This window comes from Sardina pilchardus, chromosome 4, assembly GCF_963854185.1.
Source record: "Sardina pilchardus chromosome 4, fSarPil1.1, whole genome shotgun sequence".
NCBI lineage: Eukaryota > Metazoa > Chordata > Actinopteri > Clupeiformes > Clupeidae > Sardina > Sardina pilchardus.
In genome coordinates this window covers 29,652,789-29,677,209 of record NC_084997.1, presented here as the reverse complement: position 1 = coordinate 29,677,209, position 24,421 = coordinate 29,652,789, and the positions used below count along the sequence as shown (strand labels likewise).

Here is a 24,421-nt window from a genome sequence, read left to right as displayed (position 1 = left end):
ATATAGTCCGACGGTAAGATATTTTTGTTCTGGGGCACTGGCAGGTCTGATGGTGTGTGTTTGAGGGTCCCAGGAAAATATAGTTTGGGAGTTGTGGGATATTAGGACATTTTGTTTTTTGTTTTTGTTGTGTAGGGATCCTGTCAACGCAAAGTCGACACCACTGGACACCTCTTGTTTTCCTGATCATTCTGTTCAGTTTGCTCCTCCCCCTTGTGTGTATGTGGGTGTACTGCAAGCTTAAAGGTGATATTTATGGATTACTCACTAAAACTCTAGCATACACAAGTTAACACAACCTATTATATTGATATACAATGTTGCTCAAAATAAGCTATGCTAGGATAGACATTCTGTTTTTATTATGGCATAACACTTAATGACTTCTTCAAGTTGTGGTAATATAAGGATAGAGTTGTAGTGATACGTAAGGGATAACGGCCGACGAGGTGACCGGTTCGATGGAAATAATGGCTAGGTGGAGGTCTAGAACTCCGGCGACGTGCGAAGCACGGAGACGGAGTTACCTCCGCCGTGCCATTATTTCCATAGAACCGGTCGACCTCGAAGGCCGTTATCCCGCTTATCTCCCGTTTGTATTCATAACCTGTATATTTAGAACATAGTTAAATTCCACCGTTGCGTCCGTTAACATCGCTAAAACTGTCTTGACTGTGGGACTACTTTCCGCCACATATCAACTTTCTACTTGCAGGACAAAACTGCCGTTACTAGTTCTAAAATGGATGGTTGCTATGGCCAAAGGCCAGTCGTTAGTTCTAAATGGCTGGTTGCTACGGCCAAAAGCCAGTCGTTAGTTCTATCTCTCCCGTTGTCAAGCGGCCATATCCCAGGATTCTGATTAACTTTAACTTTGAAAGATCGCTACTTTTATAGCCTACATGGCATCCAACTAGCTACAATCCACCTCCGTCATATGCTACAATGTTAATATGGTTCTGCACGTCTGTATTTCAGCTTGGATGCTACGTGACAGTTCATTTAAACTTCGCAACGAGTTTGGCGAATTAATATTCAAGCGTGTTACGGGAACTACTTCAAAGGTAGCAGGTTATACGAAGTTAATGGCCACCCCATCAGCCAATCAGAGAAGAGAATTCCATTGTTGAGGGAGATAATGTAAATTATGTGATTTTGTACCAAAAAGAATGAAATGATGTAATGAACTGACATCATTCATAAGTGTTCACATTCCCTGGTTATGTGTTGTAGGCACACTCATCTACTTCAAGAGGCAGGTGTTGCAGGACTATAATGCAACTCATCTTGAACATAAACACTGGCCTAACTTCTACTTTAAGCCTCGAGTCATTCAGAGAGGAGAGGGTGATCACAAGAACATCTCCTTGGAAGATATCTTTGGCCCCAGTGACATCCTACAGAGTCTCAGTAGCTATAATGCAACTCGTGATGAACACTGCCTTCTTCCACAGATGACATATGACAAAGTTCCTGGAAAAACGTACCCGAATACATTTCCCAAAGTGGTCATTCTACAGGGTCGCAGTGGCTATGGAAAGTCTTTTACTGCACAGAAGATTGTGCAGGACTGGGCCTCAGGAGCTGATTACTTGAAACGATTTGATCTTGTTCTTCTCCTTAAGAGTGAGGACCTGAACCAACAGATGAAAAACCCATCAGTGAAGATGGAACTGGTAGAGCTTGTGTGCCCTCATGAGATATTTAGACCCATGGTTAAGAAGACTCTAATGAAATCACCACACAAGGTGCTCTTCATTATAGATGGCTTTGATGAACTTGTGTTAGCAGAAAAGAGAACCCACCCCACTCCTTTCAGTCGATTCAGTCAAGCATTAAAGGAGCAGATGGTATCAGAAAATCTAAGCCATCTCTTTGATTTCAGTCCATTCAGTCCAACATCAGTTGAAGACCACATTCTGGCCCTCTTGAGTGGACATATCCTGCCAGAATCCTATCTGCTGATCACCTCAAGGCCCTCTGCTTTAGATGAACTGAAACGACTGATCCGAAGAGGACCAGTAAAGTCCACACAGATCATGGGCTTTTCTAAAGATAATGTAGAGCAATATTTTGAGAAGTTCTTCGAAAGCACTGAGAAAAAACTGAGAAAGCACTGTGATATAAGCTTTGTTCGAAAACTTGAAACTCTCTCTGCTTCTTGTTGTATTCCTGGAATGTGTTTCTTGGTGTGCACATTTCTTAAGTCTGAAGATGAGACACCAAACATTACTGAACAGGAAACAGTTACCTCCATATTTCTGAAACTCATGATCAGTCTGGTTAAGCAACACTATAATAAGGATGCACTAGACGGAAATTTTCTGAAAGACCTTGTTGTTCTGGCAGAAGGAGAGAAACTAACGAAAAATAACCGGAGATCATCTAAGGATCTGTCAGATCTGAAAACAAATCCCTTTCTCTGCAGAGAGCCCCCACAGATGCAGTGCAGATTCACATATCGGGTATTTCAGGAGTTCTTCATGGCGCTGGGTTACATTATTCCAGATGGTTTGGGAAATGTTGAGACCCTCTTGACAGAACTAAAGGAAAAGACTCTAAACAAAAACACCCGCTGGTTTGCTATGATAAGGTTCCTGTTTGGCCTATCAAACCCCAAAGTAAGCCATCTTTGTACACAAAATGTAGAACATATGACCTCTGTCCAGACTTCATTGAAGAACTGGATTTGTGAAGAAATTAAGGAAAAACACAAAAAGGATGTTAGATTGTTCCTGCTACGGTGTCTCTATGAGCTACACGATGAGGAAGTGACAAAGGCAGCCATGCGGGGTATGGAATCGGATACCATTGACCTGAGGTCCACACTCCTAAATGAGGTGGACTGTTTGGTGCTGCAGTACTGCCTGCAGTTCTGTCCCAACATCACACGGCTAGAGCTCAGGAAATGCCATCTCACAGCTGAGGAGTTGAAGCTGCTGACTCCTGCTCTGGGTAGCCTGCAGAGACTGTGGTGAGTTAAAACAGATTTAACTTTGTCAAAGTTATGCACGTATTCCTAGGTAGGACCACTAAAATACTAACATGAGAGTCGTATAACATGTTATGACATGTTGTTATTTTTCTGATGTGTTCCTTTTTCTCCCTTTAGGGATACACAAATAATGTGATAGATACGTTAATTTAGATACGTATTTGAAGGGTTCAGATGCAAAACCCTTTAAATCCATCTGACCATTTTGTCTTTTAAATGAGCATAAGTATGAGTGGTTTAGCAGGTTTTGAAGCTGAATTATTTGATTAATGTATACTATTGTATGTGTGGAGAGCATTGCTATCTAATTTTTGACAGGTGTTTAGAGGCTGTTGCATTAAACTCTTCCTCATATATTTATATCTAAGTAAATGTATAGTCATTCATAAACACTAGGGGTGTGACGATACACTCAGCCCACGAGACGAGACAATACAAGATATTGGGTTAATGAGAACGAGACAAGACAATATTTTAACACTATATATCTTTAGAAATCTGCAGTGATTAAATAGATGTCTGGGAAATTAGCCTTGACTGAAAATCAAAATACAAAACAATCCAGGTGCATTTTGAAATGGATGTGGCACTATGTTTTCAGGATTGGTCAAAGAATCTCAGGCAGATATACAAAGGTTAAAATGTATTCCTACACACACTCTAAAATGTTTGCCCGTTAAATAACAGTAAAGAACTGGCCATGGGTCATGCGGCGTCGGGACCATATTACCACTTCGAACGTGCATTAATTTCCTATAAACGCACGGCGCGTCGTTGATTATCCCTTACAGGACACATGACAACAGCATTGCATAGCCTTTAGTGTCACTGTCACTTCTGTACATTTGTTTCATTTTAGGGTTAAATTTCAGCAAGGATTGACGTGATCTCTTTTAGAATGTTGTGGACTGGGGCTGTGGCATTCTGGGAACAAGCTTCAAATGGTTCCATGGATGGATCCTTTTGAGGTTCCATGCGTGTACTGTCAGTTGATTCCCGTTTTCCCCAAAAATTACAGCCAAGGCCTGTTATATATTTAACATGAAAGTATACTGTCACAGTAGTGCACTGTTAAAAAAACAGGAAAATAATGTCAACCCTACTGCCAGTTCTTTACTGTTATTTAACGGGCAAATGTTTTTAGAGTGTACGCACTGTTACTTGCATTTTTTTAGAGTGTGCGGCAATGACATATACAGGTACATTTCAGTCATTGCAGGTACACAAGTGTACCTTGATGGGTACAGATGGCTAGGGTACAAAAAAGGACCTGCATTGTACTGAGTCTTCACCCCGAACAACTTTTGAGTGGTAGGCCATGGACTTTTTGTACCCTTAAGTACAAATATGTTCCCTTTGTGAGTGTATTTAGTAAAGGTACATTAATAGTACCGAAATGGTACATATTAGTACTTTAGTGGCTCAATTGTGTTCCCTATAAGGTACAGGGTCAAATGTTAAAAGAACAGGTACAGGTACAGGGTCAAAACTTAAAAGAACAAAAATGTTCTCCAACCGTACCCCTACTTTTGAGAGTGTGCGTAATCGGTTGCGTATGTAACTCTTCTGTAACTCGACGTATAGCCTACTCGTTACATTCAACGTCCCCCCACCATTAAAATGAGATGACCGTAATAGCAAATGAAAATGTCTAAAAGACTTGAGGAAAGATTCATTGATTCATTTGCAAGAGTGTTTGTGAGAGTCTGTGTAGCGATGAGTCTGAAGTGTATGAATAGTGCATAAATACCTTCTTGTGAATATACGAATGTACTGTATGGTTTACATGGTTTTTTACATTTTAAGTTTTTGTGTGTCTGAATGTTGTAGAGTGTAAGGTGTTCTATTGACTCTGTGTCTGCGTGTGTGGTTGGTTTGATGGTGTTTGTTGTGTATGTATTGGTATACAAATGTCCTTTAAATGTTTTCAGGTTGGATGTGGAAGACTTGGCAGGGGCTGATGTTGCTAAGTTGATATCATCTCTGGGTGATGGAAATATTCTGAAAGAACACAGGTGAATCCCAAAACCCAGTGATCTTCAGTTAGAGTGAAAAACCACAACATTTGTAACTATTTTGTTTGTATTCAGTAGTCAATTAGTCTACTAACCTACTACATTGCTTTGGATAAGAATGTAATAATAATTCTAAAACGGATAGTTCCGGTCCTTGATTATGATTGGCTGAATAACGTTCGATGCCGTTGTAAACATCACGATAAACACACACCTTGACCGCATTTCGTTCGCAAAACTAGCACAAAAGTTAGAGTGGCTGGCCTGCGTCTCGTTTGTTGCATGGCAACCATTTGATTTCTTGGCGGAAGAATGATTATCTAGGAATATATTGTTACTTTTTCGTTGCTGTGCCTTTGCTTCGCATCATGCGTCCCTAACAACGCCGCTCAGCTGTTTGATTATACAGTATAACCCCAGGCCTCTCGGGGCTTATTGCTTAAATTAGATGTACCGCATAACAGTCATGCCACTCATTGCTGCATGGTCTCCGCAGAAAATAAACAATACCTCTCAATTCCTCTCCATCCCTACTCCTGCAACTCCCTGCATGGCCACTGCAAGTCTAGCATGGTCTACCAGAGACTGTTGAAACTGTGTGTGTGTGTTGTCCCAGTTTGGCTAAAAGCTTCAACACAATTGGGCATATGTGTGCATGTGTTTGCCATGTATTTCTACAAGACTCACAGCATGTAATTGAGGGACTGTAAAAGGAAGGGTTACCACTTACTGTGCATGCTGTGTTGTAACAGTCATAATAAATGCATGTCTATGGATGCAATGTAATAAATGTATATGGTGTGTTCTTCTGCTCCAAAATTACCGTCCATGATCTGATGACAGTCCTTCTGAGACCAGAGAAGTTGAAATAAAAATGTCTGCTGTGAAGACCCTCAGCCCTGAAACAGTAGCCTCCTTAATTGTCACATTTCTAAAGAGCAAGACCAAATCCTCAGTAAGGTAAGAGATCCCTATGGAGTAAAACTGGTGTTGCTTCAAAATTAATCTGAATACTTTGTATTGGCATTTGATTTGCTGAATTTGAATGGGATATTTGGAAACTGAATTCATACGTTTATACGGTAAGTAAATCCCTGTAAACTTGAAACTGAATGTAACGTTTTGAAATTTAATTAATTTGCTCTGATACGTAAATGATCCTCACTGAAAATCCCACTTCCACATTCAGTTCTCACAATTCAGTCTCGGACCGTGAAATTCAGTTTCAGTCTATAAAACGCAACATCTGGTGGCTGAGGAGGAGCATTGTGGTTGTTGCTGAGGTGTTTCTGTTTCTGTTATTGTTGTATTAGTATTGAGGTGGCAGAAGAGAAGAACACCAATGGTCGATCCAGTGTTTGTTCCTCCATGTGGGTGAGAAAATACGAGAAAATCTGTGGGTAAGCTACGACATTTATCTAATCTTGCTTCACAGAAGTATGATCATTTTGGTTGTGCTGTTGTGCATTCAATCCATAGTGTTTCTATCATGCTCACAGAATTTCCTTGAAATGTTTTCAGGTTGGATGTTGAAGACTTGGCAGATGCTGATGTTGATAATTTGATATCATCTTTGCGTGATGGAAATATTCTGAGTGAACACAGGTGAATCCCGAAACCCAGTGTTGCTGATCCCTTCAATTAGAGTGAAAAACAGCAACATTTGTAACTATTTTGTTTGTATTCAGTAGTCAGTTAGTCTACTACTACATTGCTTTGGGTAAAAGTGTAATAATAAATTAGATGTACAGTACCACATAGCGGTCATGCCGCTCATTGCTGCATGGTCTCCACAGAAAATAAACAATACTCAATTCCTCTCCATCACTACTCCTGCAGTCCTCCTGCTGAGACCAGTGGGCCCACAGTTAAAATAAGAATGTCTGCTGTGAACCTCAGCTTTAAAACAGCAGACAACTTAATAGACACATTTCTGAAGAGCAAGAAAAATGCCTCTGTAAGGTAAGAGACCCCTATGGAGTATATTTTCTGTTTGCATTTAATTTGCTGAATTTGAGACATTGTATTGAAAAACTGAATTGGAATGGAATATTTGGAAACTGAATTCATACGTGTATACGGTAAGTGCAATCCCTGTAAACTTGAAACTGAATGTAAAGTTTTGAAATTTAATTAATTCGTTCTGATGCGTAAATGATCTTCACTGAAAATCTCACTTCCACATTCAGTTCTCACCATTCAGTCTCAGACCGTGAAATTCAGTTTCAGTCTACTAAGATGCAACATCTGGTGGCTGAGGAGGAGCATTGTGCGTGTTGCTGAGGTGTTTCTGTTTCTGTGATTGTTGTCTAAGTATTGAGGTGGCAGAAGAAAAGGACACCAATGTCCCTCCCAGTGTTTGCTCCTCCATGTCGGTGAATAAAGACAAGGACAGCTCTGAGTAAGCTACTTCATTTATCTATCTAATCTTGCTTCACAGAAGTGTGATCATTTTGGTTGTGCTGTTGTGCATTAAATCCATAGTGTTTTTATCATGCTCACAGATTTCCTTTAACTGTTTTCAGGTTGGATGTTGGAAACTTGGCAGATGCTGATGTTGATAAGTTGATATCATCGCTGCATGACAGAAATATTCTGAGAGAACACAGGTGAATCCCAAAATCCAGTGTTGCTGGGAGTGAAAAACAGCAACATTTGTAACTGATTTGTGTTTGTATTCAGTAGTCAGTTAGTCTACTACTGCATTGCTTTGGATAAGAGTGTAATAACAAATTAGATGTACCACATAGCAGTCATGTCGCTGCATGGTCTCAGCAGAAAATAAATAATACCTCTCAATTCCTCTCCATCACTACTCCTGCAACTCCCTGCATGGCCACTGCAAGTCTTGCATGGTCTACCAGTGATGGTTGAAACTGTATGTGTGTGTTGTCCCAGTTTGGCTAAAAGCTAAAGTTGGGCATCTGTGTGCATGTGTTTGCCATGTATTTCAACAAGACTCAATTGAGGGACTGTAAAAGGAAGGGTTACCGCTTACTGTAAATGCTGTGTTGCAAGACAGTCAGCATAAATGCATGTCTATGGATGTAATGTAATAAATGTATATGGTGTGTTCTTCTGCTCCAAAATTACCCTCCATGATCTGATGACCGTCCTGCTGAGACCAGTGAGCCCAGAGTTAAAATAACACTGTTTGATGTGAAGAACCTCAGCTCTAAAACAGCAGCCAACTTAATAGACACATTTCTGAAGAGCAAGAGAGATGTCTCTGTAAGGTGAGAGACCCCTATGGAGTAAAACTTGTGTTGCTTCAAAATTAATCTGAATATTTTCTGTTTGCATTTGAATTGCTGAATTTGAGAGATTGTATTGAAAACCTGAATTTGAATACAATATTTGAAAATTGAATTCAAGTTTGGAAGTGAATCCCTGTAAATTTGAAACTGAATGTAAAGTTTTGAAATTGAATTACGTCATGAGGTGTTTCTGTTTCTGTGCTTGTTGTCTAAGTATTGAGGTGGCAGAAAAGAACACCAATGTTCCTCCCAGTGTTTGTTCCTCCATGTCGGTGAATAAAGACAAGGACTGCTCTGAGTAAGCTACATCATTTATCTATCTAATCTTGCTTCACAGAAGTTTGATCATTTTGGTTGTGCTGTTGTGCATTCAATCCATAGTGTTTCTATTATGCTCACAGTAACTGTGGGCCAGTTTACTCTGTGCCATGTAAAAGTATTTTAACATTATACATCTTTTGGAAATTGATCTAAATGCCCTCATTTGAAAAATGAGTACAAATCCAACCTTTAACTCATTGAGTGCCAACAACGTAATAGTGCGTTTTTAGCTCCCATGCGTAGAGTGCCAAAAACGCGATATTGCGTTTTTCGCTTTTGTTTTTTAATTATGAAACTAGACTCTCTAACTCACCTTGTGTGTGATTTTTGGAAGTAGATGACGATTGAAAACTCATGAAATCCTACAATCCGGACATTTTATTATATCACAACGCAGCATTTGATTGATATTGCCGCATGAATTGTGTCGAATCAGGCACGTCAAGTCAATACAAGGTAATTTCGTAATTTTGTGGGTTCGTCACAAGGTGGCAGTCTCAACAATGGGATAGTCTATCCAGCGTTAGTTAGTAGGCCCTAGATCAGTGGGATCGAGCATCGAGGATCGAGGAGAGAGTTTGAGAACCACCCCAGGAGTAGTCTATAAGCTATGGAAGAGGTAGCCTTGCTGCATTACCTGCAGCGTGTTATAGAGAGATCGAACTGTTCATTGACATAGGGTGCTTTAAATACATGTAGGCTAACACTTCCCTTGATCATCACTGAAAAGTGAAAAGTTTCCGCGATTGCATTCACATAGCAGCTGTGGCGGCAACATAGGTCGGCAGCAGGAAAGGTTCCGGTGGTAGATACGGACATATGAATTCAGACAGTACAACAACAAAAAAAAGCCCCTTCCGTAAAAAGTCTGTGATCATTGCGGAAATGTACGTCTGTCTTAAAGCGGCTTATCTCCGTTTCTAGAAGAAAAACAGGGATTTTGATGAAAACCAGCCACTGTTTAGCTTGGGATTTCTCAGGAATGGAGACACGTATAAATAAACGTTTTTCACCCACTGAGAGCTCAGAGTCTCACCTTTCAAATGAGCCATAGTATATGTCCATAACTATAACATAGAATACGCTGAGGCTCTACAAAAATAGTCAAAAATGATCTAGCTTGCCGGCACTCTGGGTTAAAGGAGAATTCCAGTGTGATATTGAGTTAAAGTGTGTTATAAGTATAAGTATAAGTATTTTCACCCCTATGTTAAATTCTCATATAGAGGCAGGCATATTTTTTATTTTTAAAGACCAGCTATTTCATGGATCCAGGATACTATGCATCCTGATTAAGTTCCCTTGGCCTTTCGAATCAAAATAACCCCATATCATCACATACCCTTCACCATACCTAGAAATAGGCATGGTGTTTTTTCAGTTAGCCTATTAGCCTGTTTCATGCTCATTGAGCTCAATCAAACCATCTAATAGGCTAACTGAGAAAAACAAAACAAACATACATAGTTTTTTAGTCCATGGCTGCAAGTCTTACTGCATGTCTGGGTGTTTTTCAGGGTGCATGTTGTATGTGAACCTCAGCAGTCTGGAGACTTTCCAACAGTTTCCCTGATGAGTCTCACCATGACCCCGTCTGAAGATTCTATCCAAGATCCTTTAGCTATAACAACCAGCTCTGATTCTAGAATGATTTGGACAGACATCATGACGTCTCTAAGCAGGTACAGCATCATATGTTCAGTTCATTATTTTTTAACTTATGTGTAAATACTGTACCTCACGATCAAGTGTTAAAAGTTTAGGTCTTGGGCCATCAGGAGTGTTCAGAGCAGGTTCTCTGCACAGTCAGCTGAGATCAACAAATTTCAACTGCAACTAATAGCATATTTTGTGTGTTTTTTTTTATTTTTATCTTATTTATCATTCACCTTTGTATCAGTACTCTGTAGCCAATATATGCTGTTTCCCAGCTAGTTACTCTTGGCTGTCCTTTCGACCAGTTTGTACCTTATACCAGTCTGTACCTTAAAAGGAAATTAGTCTGTTATGATGAGATGGGGATTGACTTTTCACATAGTTTCACTAGCCTATCATGCCCTGATGAAAACATAAGTGTTGAAACGCGTTGGCATGTAGCCATGTTTGATGTTTGTATTACTGTAAAGGCTTTTTACTTACATAGGAATGCTTCAATTTTTTCTGTTTTTTCATAAAAGTATCTTAGGCCCTTTTTTGAAGGGCACTCTTACCCAGAGTAGCGTTCCTTTCTCTCTCTCCTTTTTCTCTAACAGCCGATCATGTTGCAAGTTCAACAAAAAGGATTGTTCACCTGTTCACCACGATGCTTCAAATAACTTGAAGCTTCAAAGGGCTGTAGTTTTGTAGTTTTGGAACCAATTGTGATGCTGATATACTATTTAAAGATTTATGCATAGGTTTGGTTTACAAAGACCTGTATTTTTTTTCCATTTGTTTTTTTTTTTTTTTTGAGAGAGAGGGTGACCTGTCAGCCACTGGGTGATTTGACACGGAATGACCCATGCCAATGTGCGTACTTTTGAAAAAGGGAGGATTTAAATATTGATATGATTTTTCGGTTTACTATGCTTTGTAGGTTGTTAATTGTTAACTAAAAACTATTAATATACTGTATATATTTTTAAATCATCCTCATATCACAGCATTTTTTCCCCTGAAATGTTTGCATTGTGCTGTATATCTGTGTATGACCGAGCACTGCAGTGTTATTCCCCAACAACTTAAAGGGATATTCCGCCATTTTTGGAAATACGCTCATTTTCCACCTCCCCTCGAGCAAAACAATCGATATTTACCTTGTTCCCGTTCATCCAGCCATTCTGTGAGTCTGGCGATACAACTTTTAGCTTCAGCCTAGCATAGATCATTGAATCGGATTAGACCATTAGCTTCTCGCCTGCTAGCTTAATGTTTAAAAGTGACTAAGATTTCTGGTAATTTTCCCATTTAAAACGTGTCTCCTCTCAAGTTAGAAAGTGCAATAAGACCAACTGAAAATGAAACCTGGCGTTTTTCTAGGCTGATTTGACATGGAACTACACTCTCATCTGGCGTAATAATCAAGGCAACTTGCAAACGTACTGAAGGCGCAGTGATATCGTACGCAGCATCTGAAAATAGTCCCCATAGACAACAAGCAGTAGTAGTGCCAGTAGGTTGCAAGTTGCCTTGATTATTACGCCAGATGAGAGTGTAGTTCCATGTCAAATCAGCCTAGAAAAACGCCAGGTTTCATTTTCAGTTGGTCTTATTGCACTTTCTAACTTGAGAGGAGACACGTTTTAAATGGGAAAATTACCAGAAATCTTAGTCACTTTTAAACATGAAGCTAGCAGGCGAGAAGCTAATGGTCTAATCCGATTCAATGATCTATGCTAGGCTGAAGCTAAAAGTTGTACCGCCAGACTCACAGAATGGCTGGATGAACGGGAACAAGGTAAATATCGATTGTTTTGCTCGAGGGGAGGTGGAAAATGAGCGTATTTCCAAAAATGGCGGAATATCCCTTTAAAGGCCAAAGCCCACAGGTGGCGTCTGACGCACGTCAAAATTGTTGTGTCTCTGAGTGCCAGTTGAGCTGCCAGTGAGCGTTGGCCTTATGAGATGCGCTATAGCAACAGACCCTGATGTTTGTAGCATTTAGCCTCCTTGCTAGCATGCCCACCTCTCCATTCCCTGGGGTGCAAATTCAAGCTCAGTACAGAACTGTGTCTTTCTACACAAAGCAGGTTAAACCTGCACTGCTCAAAAAGCGAGATACTGCAGTCTCACTAACAAGAACAACACCCTATATCTAGACCTAGACTTACAAATTAGGAAATAATTTCACATTTTCCAAAATATTTTCCACAGACAGGAGAATGTCATTACAGATTTTCAACAGTACCTGTGCCAATTGTGTGATTTGAAGAAAGCACGCATTATTGTGAATAAACTGATCCAAAATGAGACTAATGAGCTGTTCTCCCAACTCCTGAAGAAGTGCCCTAAACTCATAGACCTCAGGTATGATCCCATTCTGCCACACAGGCCCAGCTAGCTACAGCAACACAGTCACATATTTAGATCTTTATTCTGAACTTGAAGACATGATTATTTTAGCTGATTCCTTGGATGAACAACATGCTGTTGATAATATTCAGTTGCCATGTCAACTGCACCTTACTGACATACAGTATTTGCCCACATTTCTACTTACAGACACATTTGAAGAGTTTGGTTCCATTATTCATAAATCATCCCTTACAAAAATCAACAATGGCAACAAAAGGCAACAATGATGAGTTTGCCACTAGAGGCAAATGTGTCCGTTAGTGATTTGCCACCACACTTAGCCAATAATGGCAAACTTCCAGTGAACTTCTGGTGACAAACCTAATTTGCATGATGGCGTTGCTGTAAATTTGTTGCTATATTGCCAAAAGCTAACCGCAACTGTTTGGCAGAAACCTAATTTGTATATGAAAATATGACATTGCCGCAAATTTCTGAAAGGGATGTTTTTTTTTCTTTGTGCATTTCAGGTGACATCAATACATTTGTAGTTGTGTTGTGTTGATCATGTACAGATAAATCAAATAACAATTGCCCAAATGTTATAGTGTTTTAAAGTGTCTTTTGTTTGGCAGACTTCAGACATGTAAAGAAGGGGGTGAACAGATATATTTGTCTCTCGACAAAGCAAAAAACAGCAGATTTTGGTAAGGGTATTTTTTTAAGGCTGTTCGACATTGTCATTAAGAACTGCTACAGTTTTACTGACCAGTTTATTTACAGTTTACAGGTGAGAGGGTACTCCACTGAGATTCCGCTCATCTCACTCATCCTATCTGAAAGACCTGGACCTTCACAGGTCGCAAACCTCCTCAGCACAGTTCACTCTTTCGGAACTGCAACAAAAGATTTGGATAAGGGAATGGATGCTCTGCTATCATCTATGAGCACCCTACATGTACTGAAGGAGATGACCCTGAGAGTGAAATGCCTCACGGAAAGCTGGGCCAATGGTGTCATCAGACTCATGCAGAATAGTCCCACACTGCAAGATGTGAAGTAAGAGCAGCATCTCTCAGTTATGATCAATGTTGTCTGTATTCTGTCTACCTCTGTCAGCCGTGGCCTACTGGTTAGGGTTTCGGGCTTGTGACCGCAGGGTTGCCGGTTTGATCCCCGACCAGTCCACGGCTGAAGTGCCCTTGAGCAAGGCACCTAACCCCTCACTGCTCCCCGAGCGCCGCTGGTTGGGCAGGCAGCTCACTGCTCCGGGTTAATGTGTGATTCACCTCACTGTGTGTTCACTGTGTGCTGTGTGTGTTCACTAATTCGGTTAAATTGGGTTAAATGCAGAGAGACGAATTTCCCTCACGGGATCAAAAAAGTATATATTCTATTCTATTCTACTAAATTATTAGTGTTAATGACTGCTCTTGTGTAATGTTGTGAGACTCTACAGCAGCCTTGGAGACTATTTATTTGTTATTGGCAATACTTTCACAGTTTCAAGTGTGTATTGCTATACATCTGCTGAATTTGAGTTGAGTAATCTTGTTATTAATTATGCTCATTTATGTATGTTTTATGCAAATATTGTGTATAATGTATTTTGTTTTGCCGATGCAACATGAACTGTCATATACTGTAGTTCATATAGTATGTAAACATAATGTAAATGTTGTACATATGTACATATACAGCGGGGAGAATCTGTATCTGAATTTGAATCTGCTTCCCATGCTAAAGTTGACTAAAAAGAGGAATATAAAATCATCTTTTGGAAATTGGAAATGAGGAAATGTCCAACCTTTAAAGGGATATATCTTTTTCTTGTTCATCCAGCCATTCTGTGACTCTGGCAATACAACTTTTAGCTTCAGCCTAGCATAGATCATTGAATCGGATTAGACCATTAGCATCTCACTTGCTAGCATCATGCTTAAAAATTACTAAGATTTCCGGTAATTTTCCCATTTATAACGCGTCTCTTCTCAAGTTAGAAAGTGTAATAAGACCAACTGCAAAAGGAAACCTGGTGTTTTTCTAGGCTGATTTGACATGGAACTACTACACTCTCATCTGTCGTAATAATCAAGGGAAGTTGCAAACGTACCATGGGCGCAGTGATATCACACACTACTACTGCTTGTTGCCTATGGGGACTATTTTCAGATATCACTGCGCCCATGGTACGTTTGCAACTTCCCTTGAATGAATAATGTACAGTGTACTAGATAAATAAATGCTCTTCCTTAAAATACAGGGTGCATAAGCTTTTGCACCCGTATGTTAACCCCTAGTTAAATTCCCATAGAGGCAGGCAGATTTTTATTTTATTTGATAAGGGCACTTACAGTATTTCATGTATCCAGGATACTATGCATCCTGATAAAGTCCCCTTGGCCTTTGGAATTAAAACAACCCCACATCATCACATACCCTTCACCATACCTAGAGATTGACGTTTTTAAAGTTTAGCCAACTTTAGCATGGGTTCAAATACTTATCCCCACTGTAGTATAATATACAGTATTATCTAGAAGTGCTTTGCAAAAGTAACAGACACAATCAACTGATGTTGTCATTGTGGTATCACTCATGGAATCTTTCTCTTCATGTACTGTAGGATAATAGCCATTCCAAAGGAACAGATAGACCCACAAGATGTATGTTCTTCCCTTTCACTGAAGGAACTTGACAACAACTGCTTGATGTATGACGCTAAGTTGTGTTTTTCTGTCATGAGTGGAACGCTAGTGTTAACAACAGTGTAGCTAAAGTAAACCGATTTAGCTTTCAGTTCAGTCAAGAACAGATCAAATCCTGTTAGATCCTATTATTTAGGCCCAGGACAGTATAAGATAATATATAAAAGCAGCTTTATGAAAAATAATAACCTGAACATTTCTGATTCATACCATAACATTAGTTTGATTTGGCTATAATACTTGTGTCTGGATTTCAGGGTGACTGCTGATTGCAATTCAGAAATCTCCAATGTGTCGTTCACCCTGCCGCCTACAGATGCAGCAGTATCTGAGTGTACAAACATTGTTCAACAGATTCACTCATCAGGAAAAGCAACAGAAATGTAAGACATGGTCCATTACATTATATTCAGCAAACACATTAGAAGTTTATCAGATGAGTGTTAATAGGGTTTCAGACCTTTGACCTGTTGGTGATCAACATAAAGATAAAAGTGTACTTTTTGATTTCTATGTATTTATCTGTGTGATTTATGGCTGTGCAGAAACGTTGGCCTTAGCAGTATTGTGTGCAACCTGCTCTCTCTGCCATGGCTGGAATATGTGCATTTGAGGGTGAGCTGCCTGACCGAGATCTGGACCAGCAACATCCTTTCCACCATCAATGGCTGGAAGAAAAAGATAAAGTAAGAAATAGCCGTTTCCAGTGTTCTCTTTGTTAATCAGTGAATTTCTCAAGACGTCTCCTCTAGCTGTATGCGCGTGCACTCAAGAAGCTGGTTTCTGGGACTAAATATGGGAAACAAAGTTTGTGCAGTTTAGTGTTGGTAGTGTCTCTGGCTATATTGAAAACATTTCCACAGACCATGCTAAACTCTTTGAATATTCGGTGTGAATCGGGTGATATTACAGAAAGGAAGCCTTGGATATTGGACAGGAAAATGAGTTCACATCTGGCAAACACAGATTTATTTATTGGACTTGATTGTTGTATATGTATTTACTGTACAAACCCTAATTATGAACATTTCACCTGTAATTCAAAGAGTTTGATTCTGTATTGATTCTGTACTGTTCGTACATTGATTTGTTTCTGCTAATGCACAGCATTTAGGTGGTCTGCACCATGTTCAGAAATGGCAGGCGGGAAGATTCTGTAATGTTTGACAGACGTAGCAACAGTTACTAAGAGAGGCAGGACATGTGAACTGATACATCTGTTGATGATTCCTAAAGAAAAGTACACTTAATTCAACTGATGTGAAGAACTACAGACCTGTCTCCCTTCTTCCTTTCTTGTGAAAGGTTTTGGAGAAAGTGGTCTTTAAACAAGTATGTGACTTCCTTTATCAGAATAACTTACTAGACCCTATGCAGTCTGGTTTCAAGAGTGGTCATTCTACTGAAACTGCTCTTCTATCTGTGACTGAAGCATTGAGAGTTGCTAAATCCTCTGCTCAGTCATCAGTGATAATTCTGCTAGATTTATCTGCTGCCTTTGATACTGTTAACCATGATATTCTCCTTTCTACACTATCTGAACTGGGAATTTCTGGGAAAGCTCTTCACTGGTTCAACTCTTACCTTAAAGGGCGTTCTTTTAGCGTGTCTTGGCAGGGACAAGTATCAACGTCCCATGACCTCACTACAGGAGTGCCTCAGGGATCAGTATTAGGGCCCCTGCATTTCTCTATCTATACCACTTCCTTAGGTGAGATAATTCACTCTCACGGATTTAATTATCATTGCTATGCTGACGACACTCAGCTGTACCTATCTTTCCCACCTGAAGACCCTAGTGTTTCCCATCGGATTTCTGCATGCCTAAAGGATATCTCTATCTGGATGAAGGATCAACACTTCCAACTTAATCTCTCAAAAATTGAGCTTTTGGTGTTTCCTGCAAAAACAGCAATTCCCCAACAGATGAACAACAGCTCGACTCATCATCACTGACTCCGACTAGATCAGCACGTAACTTGGGTGTCATAATTGATGACCGACTTGACTTCTCTGAGCATGTAGCCTCAACTGCTAAGTCATGTCGTTTCATGCTTTACAACATTAGGAAGATCAGACCTTATCTGATGCAAGATTTCACACAGCTTCTTGTTCAGACCATGGTTCTCTCCAAGCTGTACTACTGTAATTCTTTGTTAGCTGGCCTACCTGCTTACATATTAAGATCATTACAACTAATTCAGAATGCTGCAGCACGTCTAGTCTTCAATCAGCCAAAGAGGACACATAAACTCCTCTTTTAGTTACTCTCCACTGGCTCCCAATAGTGGCCAGAATTAAATTCAAGTCTCTTAGTTTAGTTTATAGGTCATTGACTGGATCTGCTCCCTCCTACTTGAACTCAATAGTCAAGGTTTATATTCCCAACCGCCCACTACGGTCTTCTGAGGAGCGTCTGTTGTGTCGACCAGCTATAAACACTGGGGCAAATTCAGGATTTTTCTCATAGTTCCATGTTGGTGGAATGAGTGGGCCAGTGCTCTTCCTTCCAATAGTAGTTTTGAGTCGTTCAAGAGGAATCTGAAGGCATATTTATTCAATATGCATTTAGTCTATTAATGTTCTTATGGTTAGGTTTGTATGTTTTAGCGTTGTTTGTGTTACCATTAGGCCATTGATTAGATTGACATTGTTTTTATTATTGTTTTTTATTCCATAGTTTGTTATTTTAATTGATTGAATGACTTTATTGTTTAACTATTCTCCTATTTAGTCATTGTTTTATTCTCATTGGATTGCTTATATTGACACTATTTATTGTTTACGTAGCTATTCTCTTTAGTCATCACTATAGTATGATCAACTGCTAGATTTAATTATTGTGTTGTTTTGTTTGTATGTCGCTTTGGACAAAAACGTCTGCTAAGCACCACCACCATAACCATAACCATAACCATAACATCTCCCTGTTCACGCCACAATGAGCATTTTCTATTAATGCACTCTAGTGCTACCTGTGCTTCAGTAGAGTGTCATAGCCTGCAGACAGTAGGAGGACTGATTAAGTTGATGTATATGAAATTACATTGACTGCGGAGTCATTTAATCTTATTTGATTTTATATATTAACTTACCAGCTTACGTGACCCCAAAGTTATTTTTGTTTGTATAACACAGGGTGAACATGAGCTCAGACGAAGATGATGAAGAGGGTCTTTGTTCATCGATATCTGTGGAAAGAGACGGAGGCAAATTGAGGTGAGACTGCTCCCTCAACATGGCAATGGCCGCTACTGTCATACAGTATATACTGTACACTAACCTGCACTTACTTTATCTAGTCCTAATAACATAGTAATAGTCTCATAAAAAACTATTTTATGTAATGACCTGCTTCTGGATATGTGTGTGGTTTTCAGACTGACCGCAAACAACTGGAACAGCACAAGTTATACAACTGCACTTTCTCACATCTCTGTCCTATCTGAGGCACACTCTGCAGAATGGATAAACTTCCTACAGATTTTTCACACTTTTAAGATATTAACAGACAGGTAAGAGGAACCTAGACAGATATTACTCTCTAAATATCTTATACTGCAAATAGTCAGCACAATAGAGATGTCAAGATATTTCACACTCTAAAGACATTAACAGACACGGGGGACAGGTAGGAGGAACACAGTCAGAGCCCCAATAGACCTCTGACGTTCGCCTGCAAAAAAGAGGCAAAACTGCCATCTTTGCCCATAAGGAAATCCGGGTGTTAATTGAAGCTAACTACCTATGGCAAGTTGCATTGCAAGTTAGCTTTGCGGTAGCAAAAATCTGCCGTCTTAACGTACCGCAGATCACCGTACCCACTCGAAGGCAGAGGGGGAGAGTGTGTTCAGGAAAACGTCTGCATTTTAGACTTCTTTGTCCCCGCTAAGTTTAACAGGTGCGATAATTCAAAATCCCCATGTTATTTTCCCATAGGAAAAATGGCAAGATACCGGATCTCAAAGATGGCAGCTTTTTTGTAGGCGAACTTCAGAGGTCTATTTAGCATTTTAAGAGCGTAGAAATGCTTAAAGCACCATAGTGTGTGTTATTATTATTGAACAGCTACAGTAAGTTGTTTTTCTTGAGAATCACCCAGAAATGTAACATTGAGAGATACTTCATCTGATCAGGACTCATATCCTCATTTTGCTAATATTCAGACATCAGCAGTGCAAAACAAGAGTAAATGAGATCACAGTGTCCTTCACAATCAGCTTGGAAATAATTAGCAATAACAAGCAACACTTGACAAGCAACATTGTTTAACTGATCAACTAACCTTACCATTTTTACTTATTATAACCTACAGTGATCCAGAGGTAGATGGCCATTTAAATGACTTAGTGAGGTGGCTGTGCGCTAATGGAATAAAGGAGATTAACCTGAAGGTGAGCAGCTTGACGGAGAGCTGGGCTGAGAGGATCATCAACCTTATACAGAAATGCCCCAGTCTGGAAAATGTCAGGTATTTGTAACCTCTCACCTCTCACCTGTATCTTTGTGCAGTATCTTTTTACTTTGTTACTAAGTTTGCAAGGGTCTGGGTGTGTCAGTCGGTGTTAAGGGTCTGGGTGTGTCAGTGTTAGAAGATTGTGATTGACATGGCGGTGCGTCTGCTGTCGTTTGCAGCTTGTCTGCCGGCTGTAACACTGTTGCAGTTGGTCTCACTGGCTGGATGGAACATGGCCCTCTGGAAGAGGATGCAATCAAACTGCTGAAGGAGTCAAAAAAGAACTTGAAATGCAATATAACAATCTCAGGGTATGGTTCATATCTACATTTTTGTGTTTTCTTTGTATGTGATGTGTGTGTGCGTATGTGTACAGCTTTGTGTGTCTGTTTTAGCATGTGTGTGCATTAAGATACATGTTATCAGATTGGTAACATACTTGACCATTTGTTGACCTTAAGGAACAACCCCTACACACAGAAGGGAAACCCCGGAGAGCCAGTAGAGATCAAGATCTAGAGGACTGATGGGAACTCAGCGAGGGCTCCCTCTGCTGGACACAACTTTGATGAAGAACCAGAGAAGATCATTCTAATGTAGAGGGCACAGGTGCTAAAGAACTGCTCTGCCTCATGTAAGAGACAATCATGTAAGAGACAATCAGTGTTGGGTAAGTTACTTAAAAAAAAGTAACTGGTTACTTTACTTTAGTTACTGCTTTGAACTGTAATTGGATTACTTTACTCGTTCCTAGTTTTAAAAAGTAACTCACTACTCGTTACTTTACTTTACTTTTTTCCCCCACTCATACAAATCCCGTATGCAGAAAATGCACGCTCAAACAAGACATCCTATTATTTCATTTAACTTCATTTTTAAACCTTGTGCAAAGCACTTGGCAGTGTGTAAAATGATAACAAAAAATAAATATTAGCATTTACCACACATGTGAAAAGTGGTCTACATAGGCCTACATAGGCCTTAAGTTGCAAACAAATGCCTCAAAGTAAAAAAAAAAATATTTCCAGTTGCGGAATGTCAGCGTCGATGTGCTTTCGTCCACCTCCATAGCTTCTCTTCCGTTTGCTTTCGCTTTCTCACTCTAAGCGATCTCTGCAGCACAGGGCCGGCCCGATGCTTAGGCATTATAGGCAAATGCTAAGGGCGCACATAGGGGGCGCCAGAAATGGAGGGGGAAAAAAAGTGTAACTTCCACTATTCTTAAAACTGATATTACAATGTCTTAATAAGCCCACATTAATTTCACTGCATAGCAAAGCCTACTAAGTACTAGTAATAATAGCCTTCTTTCCTAAGGTGCCCCCGCCCCCTTCCCTGAGATATTACCTGTGAGCTGTGACGGGCGAAAAACTTCTCTGTCGGATTGCTCAGAAAGTTCTAGTCACAGGCGTGACAGAGCACGATTTTAGCTTTCCTATGGTATTATGTAGGCCTAGGCTACTAGTTGCTGTGATAAACGTTTCGCAAGAAAAACCAACGTGAATGCTACATGAAATGTAAAACATTCTGCACATTACTGCGACGGCCAAAAAAATGCGAAATGCACACCCATTCTTCTGTGTTGAATTGCTCACGAAGTTCTAATCACAATGATAGCATATACATATCACCTGACAGAGCACGGTCTTAGCTTTCCGATGGTATTAAATACTAGTTGATATAATAAACGGTTAGCGAGAAAACCAATGTGAATTTAGGCTACATGAAATGTAATCATTTGCATTCCATTTATTACTCTCAGTGGAATCTCTCAATAGCCTACATGACAAACCATATCAAAATAAACGACAGACCTTACCAAACATGAGGATATGAAGCATTCATTTGTACAATAAGCCATTCCCGAGTAATCCAGTTTTTAAATACTTGGTTTTGAACATTTATTTAAACTATATAGAATTACATCGAAAAAATAACCATTGCTTCCAGATATTCCTATGCATTATGCCTATTTTAGACTAGTCGAAAACCATGGCTAAAGCCTAATTACAGTAGTCTCACGTTCTTAAAGAGACCCTATGCAACTTTCTGCAGGAGACGATCGCTCCTTGTTTACATCTGGAAGTCTGAGACGAAGAACCACGCTTGCAATTTATATATTTAAATATAGCCTATACATGTATAAATATACACGCTAAAGCTGTTGGGGAAGCTCTGCAGAGAAAATGCAAGCATAAAACGAGCAAAAACGAAAAACCGAAACCAGAGATGAAATCGCCAATCCTGCATAGTTCCTCTTTAAAGTGACAGGCACTAAATTCGACCAACAGTGTAATGACATTAAAGACAAATATAAGTCGATATGACAATCGTGTCAAATTCAAGTCAAAATAAAAATCAATATGAAATAGTTAACTTATACTGTATGTATAAATGTGTATGTATAAATATGGCAATATGAATTTCAAAATGTTTGAGATACAAACATATTATAGTGTGTTGGGGGATTATGTGCCTTATATTGTCTTTGATCTCCACTGGTGTAGTGGGGGGCTCCATAATCAAATCAAGAAAGTATTACAATTCTTGACATGATATCATTTTTAAATTGTGACACATTACAATTATTATTATGTATTTATCTATTTTCATTTTCATAGATAGATAGCCTACCCATTATCTATGATTATGTAAGTAACTATGATTGTATTGAATGTGAGTTATCAGTCTACAACACCAGTACAAATGGCACTGGGAAACCTACAGTATAGGCATACTGTTATTTATTCACCTGTTCAACAACTGTCACATGTTATAGCCTATGTACTATAGGCTATTGGTCCCATGTGTCTGTCAAGGGGCCTGCACTAAAAGATTGTGCTGATACCTTTTGCACCCATTTTTTGTTGCCCCCCAAAGATGACAACCTGGTAACCCCTCTAAGCTATTTATATATTTTTTCATATGTTCAGTTCACTATTTGTTGTATTTGTTTCTTTAAGGCTTTCTAAGTAGTTTGAATGTGCTTTGCTTTATTTTCATATGAGAATGTTCAAGACAAAGCTCAGTGTCGTGTGAGTGTATGTATACTGGCAGTGTAATTTACTGTGATGCAAGGGGGCGCTACCTAAAATCTTGCCTAGGGCGCCAAATTGGCTAGGGCCGGCCCTGCTGCAGCATTAGGCTATGCATGCGCTAGTAGCTCCGTCTCATTTAACCTAGAGCTAAGGAGAGAGAATTTATGGAGCCTACTATTCGTTTTATTAGTCAACATTTTAATTTTTACACTAGGCTACTCAAAAACGTGGGTAACACAGTAACTAGTGTTACTGTAGACTAGGAACTGTAATGAAGTTACTGAAATTTGAACTGTAATGCGTTACGTTCCTACCTTCCTTACAACAGTAATGAAATTACAGTAATTCGTTACTTTGTAACTCGTTACCCCCAACACTGGAGACAATGTGCAACATGGTGATTGGTTAACAGGAAAATAAGGTACTTTAGAGGTAGTAGGCCTACTGCGGCCACTACGCGGAACTTGTAAGTGCATAATTTTTCTGTTAACCGGACGGCATGGAGTTTATTATACCCTACTGTACCTCTGTTGCCACTTGCGTTGTGTTCATTTGCTGTCATAATTTCAATGTCTAATCGCTAACATTTGAAGAACTACCAACCCTAATTATGCATAACATAATTAGGTTATCTATATCTGAAGGACTCTAACAAAATCATTTCCTTTGTTTAGAATAGTGATGTTGGCAATACAATGCACTAACTATATAGCCTACTGTACCTTTGTATATGTGTAAAACATTTGTAGCTTTGAGTGTAATTAATTGCACATTTTGTATTTTGGCCACAGTTTAAGGGATCAAAGATACATGAGAACTAGTCGATGGAAGTGATTTTTTGTGAGTTTATTACTTTTGAATGTGGATTTTTGTGGTGTTGTTTATATTATATATTGCAACGAAAATTATCCTCTGTAACAATGTGTATCACATACTTAAGTTGGCCATACATAATGTACTTTTGTATACCTACAGATCATTAGTACACATGTAATAAGTGCCCTAACCCTAACCTACAGTGCAACCGGAAACAGTGAGACCTAAAGAGATGTGTGCCTCCACTAGTGTCCAATGAATTTATTTGGCACAGGTGGATTCCAATCAAGTTCTAGAAGCATCTCGAGGACCATTGATAGAAGTAGGATGCCCCAAAGCTCAATTGCAAGTGCCATAACAAAGGGTCTGGATACTTATGTAAATTAAATATGGCAGTGTTTTCATTTTCATCTAGTAACATGTATTTCTTTAAGGTTTGTACTCTAACTGACAATGGCCGGGTTTCCCAAAATCGTTAAGAAGCTCTTAAGTCCTAAGAACTTCTTAGGAGCGTTCTTAGAACATTCTTACAACGCTCCTAAGAAGTTCTTAGCACTTAAGAGCTTCTTAACAATTTTGGGAAACCCGGCCAATGTTGAAATTAAAAGATCTATTTACACATTTTAGTGTTTAATTGGTTCATTCCATTCAGATGTGTAGACAGATGTAGAGCAGTAGTGCAGTTCAGTGTTTGTCCAGTAGATGCCAGTGTGCTATTAAAGACTGAATGAACACGGCATGTCATGTACAGTTAGGCTCATACGTTTTTGAACCCATGCTAAAGTTGACTAAAAAGACGGATACAAAATCATCTTTTGGAAA

At 39.4% G+C, this 24,421-nt stretch overlaps 1 protein-coding gene across 1 annotated transcript in view; it reads left to right on the top strand.

The window, feature by feature from the left end:
- Positions 1-24,061, top strand: part of LOC134078782 (uncharacterized) — a 33,962-nt gene extending 9,901 nt beyond the window's left edge. Inside the window, exons 3-25 of the mRNA XM_062534923.1 lie at positions 136-246; positions 1,234-2,974; positions 4,927-5,010; positions 5,854-5,970; positions 6,324-6,410; positions 6,532-6,615; positions 6,850-6,972; positions 7,325-7,411; positions 7,536-7,619; positions 8,139-8,246; positions 8,482-8,565; positions 10,106-10,270; positions 12,441-12,593; positions 13,217-13,288; positions 13,365-13,640; positions 15,208-15,294; positions 15,547-15,672; positions 15,835-15,975; positions 18,428-18,508; positions 18,670-18,804; positions 19,605-19,760; positions 19,925-20,056; positions 20,207-24,061. Coding sequence (XP_062390907.1) covers positions 136-246; positions 1,234-2,974; positions 4,927-5,010; positions 5,854-5,970; positions 6,324-6,410; positions 6,532-6,615; positions 6,850-6,972; positions 7,325-7,411; positions 7,536-7,619; positions 8,139-8,246; positions 8,482-8,565; positions 10,106-10,270; positions 12,441-12,593; positions 13,217-13,288; positions 13,365-13,640; positions 15,208-15,294; positions 15,547-15,672; positions 15,835-15,975; positions 18,428-18,508; positions 18,670-18,804; positions 19,605-19,760; positions 19,925-20,056; positions 20,207-20,264 — 4,292 coding nt within the window. The 3' untranslated portion in view covers positions 20,265-24,061. The remainder of the gene's footprint in view (positions 1-135; positions 247-1,233; positions 2,975-4,926; positions 5,011-5,853; positions 5,971-6,323; positions 6,411-6,531; positions 6,616-6,849; positions 6,973-7,324; positions 7,412-7,535; positions 7,620-8,138; positions 8,247-8,481; positions 8,566-10,105; positions 10,271-12,440; positions 12,594-13,216; positions 13,289-13,364; positions 13,641-15,207; positions 15,295-15,546; positions 15,673-15,834; positions 15,976-18,427; positions 18,509-18,669; positions 18,805-19,604; positions 19,761-19,924; positions 20,057-20,206) is intronic.
- Positions 24,062-24,421: the final 360 nt, after the last annotated feature.